The sequence below is a fragment of the Hemibagrus wyckioides genome, linkage group LG08 (assembly GCF_019097595.1).
Source record: "Hemibagrus wyckioides isolate EC202008001 linkage group LG08, SWU_Hwy_1.0, whole genome shotgun sequence".
Taxonomy (NCBI): domain Eukaryota; kingdom Metazoa; phylum Chordata; class Actinopteri; order Siluriformes; family Bagridae; genus Hemibagrus; species Hemibagrus wyckioides.
This window is the reverse complement of record NC_080717.1, coordinates 6,527,740-6,545,356: the sequence shown is the minus strand read 5'-3', so window position 1 is coordinate 6,545,356 and position 17,617 is coordinate 6,527,740. Positions and strand designations below refer to the sequence as shown.

The window sequence follows — 17,617 nt, the reverse complement described above, 5'->3', positions numbered from 1 at the left end:
TTTACCTTGATAATTGGCAACCTTGATACCTTGGTAAAATTAATAATACAAACAAACAAACTTGTCTTTCTACCTTCAATTCAATGCCTTACACCTGCCTCCAAACATGTTTAATTTTCTGACTTTATCACCAAAACGTATGATTCCTTAGAATAACTCATGTCATTTTATTTATTTATGGGCTTTGAATCTCGGCTTGTGATCTGGACACTCGAAACAGATGTTAATGCAGGTGTTGGTCTGATGCATGTCTACACAGTGACACACATTCCAGACTGGGGATTTTCCAGACAGGCTTTCTCTGCCACTTGTGTTGAGACTATAGCTTAAACCTTTATATTTCATCATATTTTACATATCTTCTAGGTTGTGTGTATAAGCAATAAAGTAAAATGACATGACTGTTACACTTTTAAGTAGCACCAATCCATTTTTTGTACCGCTTATCCTACACAGAGTTGTAAGGAACTCTGCAGTCCTTTCCCCAGGGCACTTTGGACAGTTTCCCAGCTCATCATTGGGCACAATTTAGAGATTTGACAATTAGTCTACAAAGCATGTCTTTGGACTGGAGGATGAAACTGGAGTACCCGGAGGAAACCTGAAACATGTGGCGAACACGGAAAGATGCGAGGCAAGCATTACTAACCACTAAGCCACTGAGTCTGCCTCAGCAGTCCTAGATAAAATATAAAAACACAGACATAGTCAGTGGTTACACACCAGCTGTTTTGAAACTCACAATCTATTAAGTTGTCTTTATTTGTCACATATACATTACAGCACAGTGAAATTCGTTCTTTGCATATCCCATGCTTGGGGGTCATGGCCAAGAGACTTATATTAAAGAACTGGAAGTCACCTTCATCTCCCTCTTTTCGAATCTGGATTATGGACATGATTTCCGTCATACAAATGGAAAGACTTCGATTTCTTAGGTCCAACTCCATTGAAAAGTTTTCTGCTGTCTGGGGACCATTTCTGGGATATATAGACAAACAAGCAGCCAAACCAATGTCTACTGTTTCTTATGTGAGTTGAGTTGTACATTACCTTCAGGTATTTCTAACAGTTGACTGTTTTGCAGCTCTTTACTATGGTACCTTTAGTTACTGAACCTGTATTTATTATTGTAAACATTATAATTTATGTCTAAGGTATTAAACAGGGTTTTTAAAAAAAAAAAAAAAAAAAATTAATTAATTTACTTATTTTTTCTTCTTTCGTTAGTGCGTGTGAAGTCTGACACAATGCTGTTTGTTCTGTGTTTATTCTGAAAAATCCTGAAAATAAAATAAAATAAAAAATAAAAAAAAAGGAAGGGGTGCTATATCATGGCTGACCGTGTGCTCTGACCCCAACCTCCAAGGATGGGATAGGCGAAGAAAGAATTTCACTGTGCTGTAATGCATATGTGACAAATAAAGGCTATTTCTAACTCCTACCCAGCAAGGGGACTGTTTCTACTGTTTCTACACTTCCTGAGATGAAATGTTTCCAAACTAATGAAAAAGCTTTCCACCGAAACAGCCTTATTACCCAAAGTCATTTAATACTGTCATCTTTCATCCTCAGCCAGCAAAAACAACTCATGTTAGTTATGGCCACCATTCCACCTCCTTCTCTCTTCTCTTCTCTTCTCTTCATCCCTGGTGAAACAACCCTCCCCCAACGCATCCCCCCCCACCGGTTCTCCACCCCGTGCTCAGATTTCGTTTTCCTGTCCGAGCAAGTGAGAGTGACCCCCCCCCCCTCACTCACGAGACAATCCTAAATCACACCCATTTTCACTATGTAGTGCACTACACACTCCGTGGACGTCATTATTTCACACGGCTCATTAGTATACACTAGTAGGAAGTAGGTAGGCGTTTGGAACAGGGGTTTACAGCGAAGCGTGAGCCGATTGGCGCGTTCCCAAAGGAAGCTTATCACTGATTGGTTGGTACGCTTTCCTTGGGTTGTGATTGGTCAGTTTTTTTCTGCAATGGATACCCGAATCCCAGGCACGCTGAGGGACTGATTGAGGCTCCGAAAGCGGGCGATATGCAAGGTTTGTGATTGTTTTTGCCCCCCTTTTTTCCCCTCATACTTCCTGTGTGCTGTAGCCAGCTGGCTCGTCATGTGCATTGACACAGGCTTTTCTTGTTTTCCCCACAGGCAGGGAGAGGCAGTTAGAAGGGACTGGTTTCATGTCGGCTGGCTTTCTAGCTAAACACACAGTGCATTTGAGGGAAGTCTTAGGTGTAAAGAAAAAACCCTAAAAAACATTTGATTTGGTGTGAATCATATTTATGGGAGATCTACATTAGATCAATTAAAGCACATCATTTATGATCATTATAGATCCTAGTGCTTTCATTTCTAACTAATTAGGTTGATTAGTCATTTTAATTAACCCACAGATATCACAATCTCTTAAGAATCACAATCTCTGTGATTCTTAAAGTGCCCTTGAAATCAAAGTGGGCGTTTTAGAGATTTCGGAAACTGTGTTTTCATTTTTAAGAAAATGAAAACCCGATTCGATGACTCGTTCTGTACTAACTTTGTATTTGTCCAATCAGTTGCTTTCCAGAATCTGCCCCTAAGATCGGATCGGATTGGACAGGATAGGACATGACGGGAGGGGAGGGGAGGGGAGGGGGGGGGTCTAGTCTTATCTGGCAACGCTGGCGTGGGTTCTGATTTTCATTCATTTCATTCCATCCTTTCATTTCCTGCTTGGTTGGAATAAAAACCTGCACCCACACCAGCCCTTTGTGGATAAGATCAGACACCCCTGACATAAATGAAGGCCTTAAAAGAGTCATTCATCCTAAAATGACATAAACACAGCGTTCCACTTTAAGACTCCTCTGTAGTTTTGCCCCAAAGACAAAAGACCAAGAATCTCTTTCCTCACTCACCATTTTACAGCAATGTTCAGTTCAAGTGTTAATGAATAAATAACAACATGCAAGTCATTTAGGATGGATTTTTATTTTAAGAAGCAATCAAATCTATGTCACCCCCCAAAAAAACAAGCATGATCGAGGCATACAGCATTTCTAGCATCGTACACCGTATCAGGCATAACATTATGAGCACTGACAGGTGAAGTGAATAACACTTATGATCTCCTCATCATGGCACCTGTTAGTGGGTGGGATATATTAGGCAGCAAGTCAACATTTTGTCCTCAAAGTTGATGTGTTAGAAGCAGGAAAAATGGACAATCGTAAGGATTTGAGCGAGTTTGACAACAAGGGTCAAATTGTGATGGCTAGACGACTGGATCAGAGCGTCTCCAAAACTGCAGCTCTTGTGGGGTGTTCCCGGTCTGCAGTGGTCAGTATCTATCAAAAGTGGTAAAAGCAAGGAGCAAGCTGACAAGGTCATGGGCAGCAAAGGCTCATTGATGTACATGGGGAGCGATCCAACAGATGAGCAACTGTTCCTCAATTTGCTGAAGAAGTTAATGCTGGTTCTGATAGAAAGGTGTCACAATACACAGTGCAGGACGGGTCAGGGCTGTGTAGGGGACCTACACAATATAAGGTCATAAAGTTATGCTTGATCGGTGTATATCCGCCATGTTTGGTATGGGCCTAAGTCATGTCCATTCACAAGATATTTTTAAACTAAGATATATACTACATTGTTTCGTTCTCGTTAAAACTGCAAATTGTGAAACAGCATCTAAAACGTGATCTCGAACAGGCCCAAGCATTACAAAAATATTTTGTGGTCTCTGTAGAATAACATATCCTCACAGTAGCACAACTCATACTAAAATCCTCACAGACAGCGTGTGGGAGTTTACAGCTATAAAAACAGAGTGCAACCCGAGTCTGTGTCTCGTACCAAACAAAGTAATGTAGCTAACAAGTCATGAAATTTTCAGTTAATTAAAAGGATTTTGGTGTTAGGAATATTCATCTTGTTGCTCCCATGCAGAATTTAAGAGACAGATAGTTGTATAGTCTATAGTTTTTTTTTTTTTGGATGAATTAAACTGATTATACTGAAGCCAACGATGCAAATCTGCGACACGCCTCGGTCAGAAATTCATCCACAGCTCATGGAAAGACTACAGCAATCTCAAATAGGACATCACCATGGTGCATATACCATAAATGAGGCCAAACAACAGCAAACATAATTGACGTAGTGTCGTGGGTGAATATTCCCACTACGTTGGTTTTTTTTTTTTTTTTTTTGCAAACTTGCTGGTCTGTTTTCCTCTGTTCAATCTTTTTGGTTTCACATTTAGTCATCATTCACATCTGGGGTAAGATCTTTAGCTATGGAACATTGTCCAAAGGTCATGCTGAAAAGGAGTTCTCTCAACACCTCAAATCAGAGGCTGGTCTTCAGAAATAAGGAGAAGGATCATTTCAGGAAATGGCAACCTTGGCTGTCGGGATAGGTTTACCGCCGTGGGGATCGTTTCAATAAAATGGGCTTTACTGTAATGGTGGACCACAGCGTCATTTTTAGCACAACTGCCTCATAACCACAGGCTCTGTATTTGTTACAAGTGGAGTTGAATAGGAGGCGTGTGGTCACACAGAATTTATTACAAGAGGGAGGGTTGAGTTGAACAATTCTCCACGCTGCTGTGTGTGTGTGTGTGTGTCAGCGCAGCAGCAGCCGTGCATGCCACAGACAGTTTAATCTTTCTTTCTCAGGGGCTTCTTCTCTCCCCACTCGTCTTTTTTTTCCCCTCTCGTTCCATTCCACAATAGCATATTGTCATTTTAAGCCGTCCAGCTGTCACTGTTCCTCCGCCGTCTTCCTTTCTTCCTATCAATAGATTGATTAGACCGGTCTGGGTGTGAAGTGTTGCCAGATCATTATTACTTTGCCATTTTCACAGTGGAAAAAGAGCATGATGGAAAGTACCGTTAATGGTCAAAGGCGTACGATTTTTATGCGTGATACTTGACTTGTAATGAAATGCTGGTTGGAGCTCCTTTTAAATATAGGTATAAATTTCAAGTAGGGACATTAATGAAACAAGTCCTGCATTTCTCATTTCAATCTCTTACTTATAGGATTCCTCATTTTTGTTTGTGCAACCACAAAATAGCCTGAACATCTTTATCCTTTTAGGAATAATCATGATTATGTGATTTGAAAGCATCCTCCAAACCCTCCTACCTTCCTAAACAGCTAGCTGACGATGACTGAACCACGAAAGTAGCTGACATTTCTCGTAATTCGACACACTATGATATCTGATTATCAAACACAATCTCCGTCAATACTTGAAAAACCATGACAAATCCCTGGATGTAGCTGCGTTCAGGTTAACATCTTTGTGCCGAATTTTAAAATAAAATAATAATGGTCGATTATTTTTAAGGAAATTTTTTCCTCCTCATTTTCAGAAACGGTCAACAATGCAACATTAGAGTTTTTATTTTTTAGCAAATCCATACAATATGTTGCCATGGATACTGCGTATCATAGAAATGTCGTTAAGGATCGTGATATATTTTTAGCTGTGCCTTAAAGTTTTAAAGTACCTGGTCATTCACTTTAAATTCTGATAAATAATCTGACGTGATTAGTCAGGATCGTTTGCGTATCGGATTGGTGATTGGTCGTGACCTCACAAAGTAAATTAATGCAAACCAGGGTGTTTTTATGACCTTGCGGGAAAATTGGGACCATGTTGATAAACGTTAGAATTAAATCAGCCATCCTGATCAGAAATTAAAGGATTGACCTGGAAATTGACATTTTCAGCTTTGTCTAAGGAAAAAAAAAAAAGACTTGCTTAATTCAACCAGGAGACTCGGAATTACCTCGGAAACCTGCGAATTTTCCAAGTGACACCGTGACAAATACATGGTGTACACTGCCCTTTTGTTGAGTTAAACCGACATGCTGTGAGGCTCTGAGTAGGGTGGGACCCAGTGAAGTAAAAAAAAAGAAAAATGTAATTAAAATAAAGAAATCTTCTGCTTCAGTACAAATCTGCCTGGACTTCTACACAACAGCACACGTGCCTCAATTGCCAGGAAACTTAGCAGCTAGCCGCTTTCTGTAGTATAAATAGCATCCCATCATCACACCATTGACAGTTAGAGATGTTGCAGAATTAGCGTGAGGAGGAGGGGGGGGGAAGGGAGTCGTCTTGCTGAACTCGCATCAGATATCTTAGGAGAACGATATTGCGTTTAAAGATTTCAACACTAGTCACACATGGGATTAACTGATGTTTTGTGTGGAAAACAGATGAAAGGGCACAAGAGGATAAGGATTGGAACACAGCCCAATTTTTGTATATGCTGACAAAAATACTGCCAAGGAAGTGCTGTCAGTTTCAGGGACTGACTTTCTGATGTGTTGATTATAATTAGTTGGAATATTGCTATTTAACTTAAGTATCACTTGACAGGGTTTATTATTAGAGTACAGACAATTTTAGTAAATGATTGTAACCAGATTTTCAAGAAAATCGTGGCCAGATCGTATTACTGACTGTGCGTTAAAGCAAATGAGAACGGGATTGCGCAGTGAATAGTATCAGATAAACAGAAACGTTGTTCAAAGTGAGTTCGAGGTAATTAGGACACTTTGTTCAGCCAATTAGGATGCCTTATTTAGGGTTCACAGTTACCATTACCATATCTGTAGCACATCTGTAGCAGTCCTAAGTCCACTGATGTCCCCTGACAGTCAAAGATTTCTATTATGTTGTGTGATTAAGTGCGATTCAAATGAGGCTACCCAAGTGTCAAATTTTTCAACATACACTATATTGCCAAAGGTTTTGGGACACCCTTCTATATCATTGAATTCAGGTGTTGTTTTTCAGTTTTCAGGGGTTGGGCTTGGCCCCTTAGTTCCAGTAAAAGGAACTCTTAATGCTTCAGCATACTGGACAATTTCATGCTCCCTACTTTGTGGGAACAGTTTATGGATGACCCCTTCCTGTTCCAACATGACTGCACACCAGTGCACAAAGCAAGGTCCATAAAGACAAGGATGAGCGAGTTTGGTGTGGAGTCCTGACCTCAACCCGATAAAACACCTTTGGGATGAATTAGAGCGGAGACTGCGAGCCGGACCTTCTTGTCCAACATCAGTGCCTGACCTCATAAATGCGCTTCAAGAGGAATGGTCTAAAAATTCCCAAAAACACACTCCTAAATCTCGTGGAAAGCCTTCCCAGAAGATTTGAAACTGTTATTTGCAAACAGCAAGCCAACTCTATTAAATTCATGTGCATGTAAAGGCAGATGTCCCAAAATGTTTGGCAATATAAGTGTATATTTATTTTATTTTGTTTTGAATTAAACATGAGTGGCCCAAATTTTAGAGTTTTGAAAATAGTTTCCTTGTGTTAAATTACACTGAATTCCCTGTCACTAATTAACATACAAAACCCAGGAGTTAAACATAGACATGCCACTAGCATGGCTTCTTCTTCTTTATTGTCTTCTTCTGACCATTATTACTGGAGTTATTGTATTCTTCATACTATTATTATTGAGGTTTTCCTTGTCTTCATTCACCCAGGTCTCATTTACAGCTCTATACTCAGAAAAGCTTGTTTTTTCACTAGGGCAGTATTTATATTTCATATATTTTTAAATATATATCTTTCACCTGGAATACACACTCAGTGTGAAGCTCTTGACCTGAATCTGCATGATTTTATGCACGGTGCAGCTGCTGCCACGTGACTGAATGATTGGATCACTGCTGAAAATGTGCAGGTGTTCCTATTAAAGTGGACGGTGAGTGGGTTATATAGATATATAGTGCACCTTTAAAGTGATTTGAGGGATTTAATCATGTTTTAGGGAACCAGATTAGAAGCTACTTTCTAGGTAAAAAAAATGTATATTTAAGATAATGTATATTATTATAATATATATTAAATGATATTATAATGTATAATGTATATTTAAGCAAAAGGTACAAATAGTATAGTTTTCTCAGGAAGCAGAAATCCAAGGGACTGAATTTTCTGGAATTTTCTGGAAAAAAATGCTAAGAATAAAATTAGAAATTATGTTTTTATGTCTGTTACGTCTGCAGGGCAAAAAATAGCATGTCTAATAATTACATTACATGAAATTCTCTCTCTCTCTCTCTCTGTCTTGCCCTGTAGTTGTTCCCCAAAATTTCCATATTTCTTTCCCTTCTTTTTCTTTTTTCTTCTTCTCAGGAAACAAAAGATCAATTTTGCGCGAGCAAAAAGGCTCCACCCCATTCCTCTTCCCTCTTTCTTGCAGCCATCTCTCTCTCGCTCTCGCGCTCTCTGACACACACACACACACACACACAAAATGCACTGACACTTGCGCTGCCATTCTGTATGTGTGTTGAAATAGAAAGTGAGGGAGCAAGGGGAGAGAGAGAGAGAGAGAGGGAGTGAGTGAGTGAGTGTGTGTGTGGGGCGAGCGTGCGCATATGCTCGTGCGTGCACGCGCGCGTGTGCAGCTACACTACAGCGGAGACGGAGGGGGAAAGGGAATAAGAAAATTTGAGGTAGCCGCCATATGCTGAGGATTTGGTGAATGTTTCGTTGAAGAGGTTATTCGTTTTGGACCTTACACGATGGGGAGCTCACACTTGCTGAACAAAGGCCTGCCTTTAGGTAGGTAAATCCTTTCGGTTTGCTTGCGCGAGCCCGCACGTGAAGAAGCAGTTGTAAGCGCGTGATATATGCGCGCGGCGATTATTTGGGCGTTGAGCGGTAAAGCTGTGTGTGTGAGTGTGTGTGTATGTGTGTCTCCCCCTCCCCCCTTACTTCCCACCTCCTTTTCGCTTATGCTTTTCCTTTCCTTTCGTCTTCTGTTCTCTCTCTCTCTCTCTCTCTCTCTCTCTCTCTCTCTCTCTCTCTCTCAGTCTCCGTTCTTTCCTATTATCTTTCACGCTAGCCATTCATCCCGATCACAATGCCGCATGCTTTTTTTTTTTTTGCAAAGCCGTTTTGGTTTGTGGGTTTGTGTGCAACGTGTGTGTGTGTGTGTATCTGTGAGTGTGTGAGTGCGCGCGCGCACACACTGTGAGGTTTTCTCTCGTTCCACGCTGTCTGTCTGTCCTCCTGCGTGGAAAATCAGAGGGGTTTTGGCAAGGACACGGTGCCTCTCACATTTGGGAGTCCTCCCAACATGTTGTACAGTGGAAATGTGGCTTCCAATCCCGGCCTTGACTCGCTTCCTAATTTTTTCGCTCCCCTCTAAGGGAGGAAATTTTGGTTTCAAGACCAGTCAGAACAGGAAGAGCATAAGGCATGTTTTTATTATGCATCAATTTCAGGCGCACGAGCCAATATTCTCATCCTGATGTCATTTTTTTCCCCTTTACACTATTAGACAGCCTCAATGAAACAGCACATCTTTTCACCTTCATGACAGTGTTGGATCTTTTTTTTTTTTATATCCACACTATGTAAGAAATGAAGCCAAACCCTATCCAGGGTCGTGTCAGAAGGTCCTCACATGTTTAACCAAGGGCTGGGTCGTGGGGTTTTGCCCAAGAGCAAGCGGCGTCTGTTTGAATTATTGCCCATGGATGGCTGAGGTAGACCATCTCTCGTCGCTATGAAGTGGCTAATTCAAACAGATCCAACACACATCCCTAGGGGCCAAGCATTAGCTACACTGCAGCAGTCACATAGATCCATGCTACAGCCATATTTCTTTCCATGATTTGTTTTGCACATGTTGTATGATTCACCTGTTTTAAACGAACCTTTATGTAGAAACCGTAAAGGTTCAGCAGAACACTGTAGCAGCAACATTACTCATCGTTCTGGTTAGTCCTTATTTGGTGTGATTGCATGCATGACACAGATTAGGTACGCTTATATCATGCTGGCAGTTTGTTTTCTTTATCTGAAAATTGAACGGTTGGGGTGGGTGGGGGAAGCTGTTAGTCTGGAAAACTAGACACTGCTAGACTTCACACAGTATGAGCATCTAGAGGTTTATGAGAGGACCCTAAACCTGGGTAGAACAATAAAGGAAACAGTTAACTGTATGACTAAGGGAAGGTGAGGGATTGTCCATAGGTGGCATAAGTAATGGTGAATAAATGTGTGTGTGTGTGTGTGTGTGGAGGGAGGCGGCCCGCATCTGTGTGTGTGTGTAAGAGATGTTGGGAAAAACAGTCACGTCATGTCTGCACACGCCAGATTAGATACAGTGCACATGGATCAGGCATGTCTAATTCACAGAGGTACATATTGCAGTCAGTCGTGAAATACCTGTGACATCATACGACACGTCTTCCACTGTTATATCTGGAGGGTTGTGCTTTTTAAAAATGTCGCACGTTACCGAACGACATGGGCCGAGACTGGCTCAGGTGATGGAGAGTCAGGATTAGGTAGTATATTTTATACCTTTTTTTTTTTTTTTTTTTTAAATTGAAATGAAATATGTATTCAGGAGGAACGCTCCTTCATCCCTTGATCTTGAGCACACACACATCATCAGGGTGATTTCCATTGAATTATAATTAATTACAACGAATTATTATTGTACATGTTTACAATAATTACATGTACATGATTACATGTACATTATCCAAAATAAAAGATTCTTTCTGCCTCTTTTCTCTTTTAAAACCCCACAGCAGAAACATTCTTGTCTGGAGGAAGGCCGCAACTATAAATGTGTCCAAAATAAACACCCGAAAAATTGAACCAGTTTGGGACACGCTGTATTTAGTTTTTTAGAGGCTTAGATGTTGCTCAAAAATGAATTATTGGACAGTTTATTGACTCATTGTTGTCACCTGTCTGACAACACACATATTATCCTAGAAAGGCAGGAAACTAGAACAATATAACAAACAGAGCAGACAGACTGAAGAGTACCTGAGGCGCAGTTTGTTCGTTTTTTTTCCCCTTTTTATCGTTTTTAATCATACATCATCTGTTTGTTTATCTAGACGTTATCAGCTTCTGTTATCAGATTAGGGAACAAACAAGAATGGCAGCATTTACTGACGTTAAACCTCGGCACACAGTGCACACATGAACTTTTACCCTGCAGTCTGTGTATATATACTATAAATATTGAACCTCCAGCCTCAGTCTTTTATAAGCATGATTTCTAGGGCACCTTATCGGGATTTTGTGCTGTTTGACATTGCTTGGAATTCATTAATACATTATATATAAAATACAGTATATTTTTAAGATGCCAAAAGAAAACAAGCTCATCTGGAAGTGTTCTGTTCCTCTTACACCACAGCGTTTTCCCAATTATTTTTCTTTTAATTATTAACAAAAAAGCATATATGTTCCTGTATTGGAATATTCGCAGGAAGTTAGCTGTCATGTAAACGAAAAATATAAAAGATCAAGATGCAGAAGACTCCATATTTCTTTGTTATTAGACAGTTTTATTATATTGTTATTATTATTGTTAGTAGTAGTAGTAGTATGAATGGTGTTAGTAGCCTTAAATTGTAAGACCTCTAATATACAAGTCATGGTTAATGAACTGTTATTGTATAAATGATACCATTTTGGAAAGAGTGAATTAAAATAAACCTGCGATCTGAATGACAGCAGCAACTACGGGCAAAAAGGGCTGCTATAGAAACTTTTCACAAATTCAACAGCACTGTGGTGTGTATTAGTATATAGTAATGTATCTGAACAAATTTCTTTTTCCATTAGTTTATTATAGTTGTACCAAATATATGCCTGTTATTATTTGCACCAGGCAAACGATGAAAATCTTAACACTGATCAGTAGACGGACGCAGGTGGCAAATCTGATACGCCTGTGAAAGTGACCTGCTTCCTCATTATCCCGCACTTTCTTGTGAATTAGGTGATAACCACACGCTTTGATATGGTTCGCGTAAGAATCTGAATATCGTGTGTCTGTGTCACAGTCCACTTCAGGACGCATCTGCGTTGCAATATGTTCAGGAAGCGCAAGTGTGACAAGTGAGAAAATGACCCAGCATGCTCGGTTATGAGCGCTGTAATTAGTAGCAGTGTTTCGCCAACGTCAGCCACGCACGTTGTTTTTCCCGAGTTTGTCCCAAAGATATGTGAATATCTCACTGGAGGTCAAGAACAGAGTTTATTCTACAGGGTGTTTTATATTCTGGCAATTTTCCCTGCGAGACTAACCTTGAGTGTTAATGTTTGGGTCTATCCTTGAAGCTGAGGTGTTTTTTTTTTTTTTTTGCTCTCCTTTTTGCAAAGGAACAGTTCTGCTATAAATGGGTTTTAAGGTCCACAGTAGAACAGTCGGTTAAATGGTTCATTGTTTTTGCATTTTATTACTTTCTACTTGTATAATGGCCTGGTGACTGTAATGATTGTGCTTCTTTATTTTGCTTAGCCTTACAGGGTTGGTCAGATTATGAGGAAACGTGAAAAGAGTGGTGAAGTAGCCTTTTGTTTTTCGGCACTAAATATCTGCAACACATCACCAATAAACCAAATCACTGGCAGATTTCTTTTGTATTTATTTAATCATTGTACTTTTTCCACTTTATTTTATTTTGTTATTATTTGTGTCTTCACAGTAGATATACATTGCATTTGCATTCTATTTTTGCATTTGCATCAATTTGCATTGTTTGCATTTATTTGGCCATTTTGTTATTTAATTTTTAACTGCCCTTTTTTCAATGTCAGTTATTATTATTATTATTATTATTATTATTATTATTATTATTATTATTATTATTATTATTATTATTATTATTATGCTGCAATTAAACCAAGTTTCTTCCATAAAGAGAAAAAGACATAACCCTGATTGATTACTTTTAAACATCTTTGACCAATCATGTCTCCTCTACCGTTGTGTAACAAGAATATTTTTTTAGTTATAGAGTATTTTTCATTTTAAATTCAGCAATAGAAATGTCTATAAATCTTTGACAATTGCGATGTGTAATCTGAATGTATTACACAAAAAATGTCCCTTAGTAGTAGTAGTTTTCATCAGAGCTATGTTCTCCAGATTTTAGACCTAAATCCTCATTAAGTGCTCGAGTTTGTACAGAAATAGACGATGGCGCCAAATCCGTTCGTGTTCACATAGACATTGATCAGAATTGTGAAAGTTCTTTCTCTTATTGACTTTCCTTTTATGGTGTATCTTTATCCCGAGTCATTGAACCATCTTGCTCTTTTTTTTATTTTTTAAGGCTGTAATGCCGGAGCGTGGGGTGGCCTCAATTTCCAAGCCGCGGCTTGTATTGCCATGATTCATTTCACCACAAAGTGGAATTGATCCTTGCTTCACGGGGGTGGCGAGTCATTCGTTCTATACAAGTCCCTTTGCTGTAATCGAGACATTTCGAAGCATATCGCATTCCGAAAGAAATGACAGACCCGGGGACATCTTTGTTGCATTATTACGATATTTATTAGACGTCTGAGATGCAGATTCAGAATATCTGAACGGGCGTTGTTCCAAATCCTGCTGTGAATTAACAGAAGATTCTAACTCTTGGTAAAGTCGCAGTATTAGAAAGTGCATGCGCAGGAGCAACATCTCTGCCCACAGTCCCAGTAGCTCTTGGATGTCATTGATTAGTGTCAAACCACAATGAGGAAACAGTCGTAACTCAGTTTTCACCTCTCTCTCTGTACAGGCATCAGGCCTCCTATAATGAACGGGCCCATGCACCCTCGTCCTCTGGTGGCGCTGCTGGACGGCCGGGACTGCACGGTGGAGATGCCCATCCTGAAAGACGTGGCCACCGTGGCCTTTTGCGACGCTCAGTCCACCCAGGAGATCCACGAGAAGGTAGAGGAATCTTTTATTGTCTTTACATTTAAACTAGTCAGACCCGTTCAGAAGAAAAACTCGTTTTATCAGTCATACATGCATGACATTGGAGCATTTTCCTTGCCACACTGGAGAACTATGGTAATTAGCTCTTATAGCTCTTATATAATAACCACTCTTTAACTGTGGTGAAGTGCAAAGCATCTCAGTATGCACCACACACCAAACATTGAGGGTTAGACGATTATGCGATGATTATACGGTCTAGTCTTCGTCATCAGCGTATTAGTTATTAATGGACAGCTGTATCTCTAGCCTCCTTCCTAAAATGTTTCAGTAGACTACTTCTTCCACGAAACTTAGCATATCAGTTAGATGTTACACTTTGTACACTGTGTATATGTGGCCGATTTGTTGCTCTGGAAACGAAAGTGAGTGCATTAATATAAACCTCGGATTTGTTTTAAAGCTGCAGTATCGTCAGTGCTGTCCAATCAGAATAGAGATCTGAACAGTGATGGGATTTAGATTTTTTATTATAATTGCTGTAAGTCAATTAGAAACTTTTAAACACGTTAAAAAACAGTTCTGCATTTTCGCACTAGCACTTTATGAATGATAAATTGTTAACAGTGGACTCGGAAAACACGTGTGAATAAATGGACAGTGAATAAATATGAATTGATTATGAAGTTTGTTTTTTTTTAAACATGCTGACTCCAGTAGATATGCCAGTTAATTTACATATTAAACAATACGCATTATGTGCAAATATGTGTTTTGTTCTGCTCTGAATTTTCGCATGCTGACCCGCGGGCTTGCTGTTGCGACTGTATCTAAAATTATAGACTAATTTCTAGGTCACTGTGGCAGCTGGTTACTACGTAGTTTTTTCTGTTTATTGCTATAATCATCCTGTCAGCTCTTCACTATCTGTGCCTCAAAATCGAGTATACTGGAGTTTAACAGAGAACCGCTCCATGGATCAAACGTAACGTTTTAATATTTAAGAAGCACGAATGCCGCTTCCCGATTTTCTGCTGACTTGCGGATCGTCTTTTTTTGGCACGTGTCGTGTATTTTTGGACTGGCGCCAGGCCCCAGCGTGCCCTCCCAGAGCTCGCAGAGACAGATGGCTCTCTGGTTTTCCTCCCTGTCCTCTTCTACAAGCCAATTTAAACTTCCCGTGCTGAACGGATGGGGTTATTACACAGTCCCCTCTGCAGAGAATAAGAAGCACTTATTCTGCTCTTTCGCTGCCTGTGATTGAAATCAGTGGTATTTGTCAAACCGACAATGAACGAGCGAACTACAGAGACTGTTTCGTTTAAAGATGTCAGGGTCTGAGACCTCGACAACGTTTTTAACGTGCAGTTGTCAAATTCTACAGCGCAGTTATCTTTCTTCAAGCATGACCGGCACGATGATCGCAAGTCGATTATTTATTCAAGTATTTTTTTTAATAGGCAGCAGTTTTCAAGGCCTGTTGAACATCTTCCTGGAAAAGTGTGTTTCCTGGACTGAGCTGACACACAGGCTTACGTTCTTTATTATAATGCAGTGTTATAATTAGAGAATTGGATTGGTCAGGAGGTGTTGAGTAATATTCGGTACCAGCAGGACCGAAAAGCAGTTGCACTAAATCTCGACTCTTATTACTTTTGTAAATTCAGGATAGAGGGTTATTTATTTAATTGATTGATTGATTGATTTATTTATTTATTTATTTAAATAGATATTCTGATAAGAAAAGTAATCATGGTGGTTTAGTGGTTAGTATGTTTGTCTCGTGCTTCCAGGGTTGTGGATTGTCAGGGGTTTTCTGAGCACTTCAGTTACATCCCCCAAACCAAAGACATATGTTGTAGGCAGATTGGCATCTCTAAATTGTCTCTGTCTGCCCTGTGGTGGGTTTGCACACCGTTTAGGATGTCCTCCCACCTTGTGTGCCAAGTCCCCTGGGATAGACTCTAGGTCGTAGGTATGGGATTATGGGGCAGTGGTGGCTCAAGTGGTTAATGCTCTGGGTTGTTGCTCTGATGGTCAGGGTTGAAGCCCCAGCATGCCAAGCTGCCACTGTTGGGCAATTGAGCCAAGCCCTTAACCCTCTCTGCTCCAGGGGTGCTGCATCATATCTGCCCCTGTGCTCAGACCTCAGCTGGGATATGCAAAGAAAAGAATTCCACTGTGCTGTAATGTATGTGTGGTGATAGATAATAGATGAATGGATCCTGGTAGGAAAACAACTATTTATAGCTGTGATAAGTGATAACACAAGCGTATGTATTAATAAATCAGTTCAGAATGTGCAGTTATTACAAAATAAACCTGGTAACAGATGCTTTGCATCAGGTCCCATCACATCTAAACTGTTGTTAATTATTTGCCAAGAAAGTGTTTTATTTGTTTCTTGTGTACCAAGAACTCATCTCTGTTAGACATGTCACATTATTCCATCATATTCAACACACAACACTGTAATAGCCGGTTCAGAATATCATCAGTAGAGATGATGCGTCTGTCTTAGAACCTTTTTTCTCTGATTTTTTTTCAGTCAGGCGTATCTATTTACAGATTTATAGACTTTCATTTACTTAATTACAAATTTATAGAGTTTCTTGGCTCTTCATTTTGTAATGGAAACCATGTGTGTCAGTTTTTGACTGGTTTTATTTTGTTCCTCTGAGTCTGTCGTTTGTGTTTCATTTCCCTTTTGAAAAAAAGATTTTATAATTTTGCAATATTGTAGAAATTTTGCAAATCCTGATTCTCAACTAGATGTAGAAATATAATTATTGGATTCTTAAATAAAAATTTCCAAACTCTAGCAATTTGTATTTCTAGTGAAATCCAGTAATAGGATTAAAGGAAGCCGTACTGATAATTAAGCACAGAGTGCTGAGGCAGTCTGTGCAAAATGAGAAGCACCTCGGCGGCCGTTTGAGTATGAAAGTTAATAAGGTGTAGCTGAAATGTTTTTAGTCATGTGGCCGACGGAGCAGAAATGCTTCCATGGTAACGTGAAATCCTAACGAAGGGTCAGCACATATTTCCATGAACAGCAGCATTTCGTGGAAATAAGGTCCTAACAGACGTGCAGCTGAACTGACCTCGAACGCCGTTTTAACTTGGAAACGCAAAACACGATTCCTTTAGCTTCTGCGTGAGCGTCAGATAATTCATGTCCAAGTAAAAGCATTTATGAATTAATCCCTGTTTTATGAGTGTAGGTGTTTGAGAAGCTGGGCAATATAATGCAGCGTGTAACTGTGGGAGGCATGAATAGCAAACCTTAACGTCAGCAAATGCTTCACAGCACATTCACAATGGTTATGTTTTTCGCCCAGTCTTCATGTTAATGCAGTACATTTCTGTGGCCAAGACCACAAAAACCGGATGACTAAGAGCGACACTGCCTGGAATGTCTAATAAGTTGCTCCCCACATGAAACTCTTCAAGAAACGGCAAATAACATGGCATGCGGTTTTAGACAGGAAGAGGAGTTAATGCAGAGTGGTTCAGAGCCTCCACACACCTGGAATAAACATTATATTTATTTCTCTATAGTCATGGATGTGTTTAATCCTTAAGGTTTTGCTTATTTTAATTGGACATGTTTGAATGTTTTCTTGAATTCTGTAAACGGCACTGTGCTCGTTCTTCTTCAGATTCAGAAATACTTTATTCATCCCTTTTCAGGTAGTTCTTTCGTCCTGTGATCCTTTGTTTGTATTACTTAATTACATAAAAAGAATATTTACAATAATACTATTTGCAGTCTATATGTTTATCAAGCTTTAATGTCACCCATTTCCTCCTGGAAAAAAACTTTTTTTTATTTTTTTGAATAATTATTTGGGTGGCTTAGTGGTTAGCATGTTCGCCTCACACCT

General features: G+C 39.7%; 1 protein-coding gene across 4 annotated transcripts in view; it reads left to right on the top strand.

Annotated features, from left to right (window-relative positions):
* Positions 1-1,976: 1,976 nt before the first annotated feature.
* The window catches only part of LOC131357833 (C-terminal binding protein 1), a 26,484-nt gene continuing 10,843 nt past the window's right edge, over positions 1,977-17,617 (top strand). Inside the window, exons 1-2 of one of the 4 annotated variants that reach the window (XM_058397167.1) lie at positions 1,977-2,053; positions 13,588-13,742. In XM_058397167.1, coding sequence (XP_058253150.1) covers positions 2,047-2,053; positions 13,588-13,742 — 162 coding nt within the window. In that variant the 5' untranslated portion in view covers positions 1,977-2,046. Of the gene's footprint in view, positions 2,054-8,257; positions 8,603-13,587; positions 13,743-17,617 lie in introns of those variants that run through there. The other 3 variants (XM_058397169.1, XM_058397168.1, XM_058397166.1) reach the window with 3 other exon arrangements.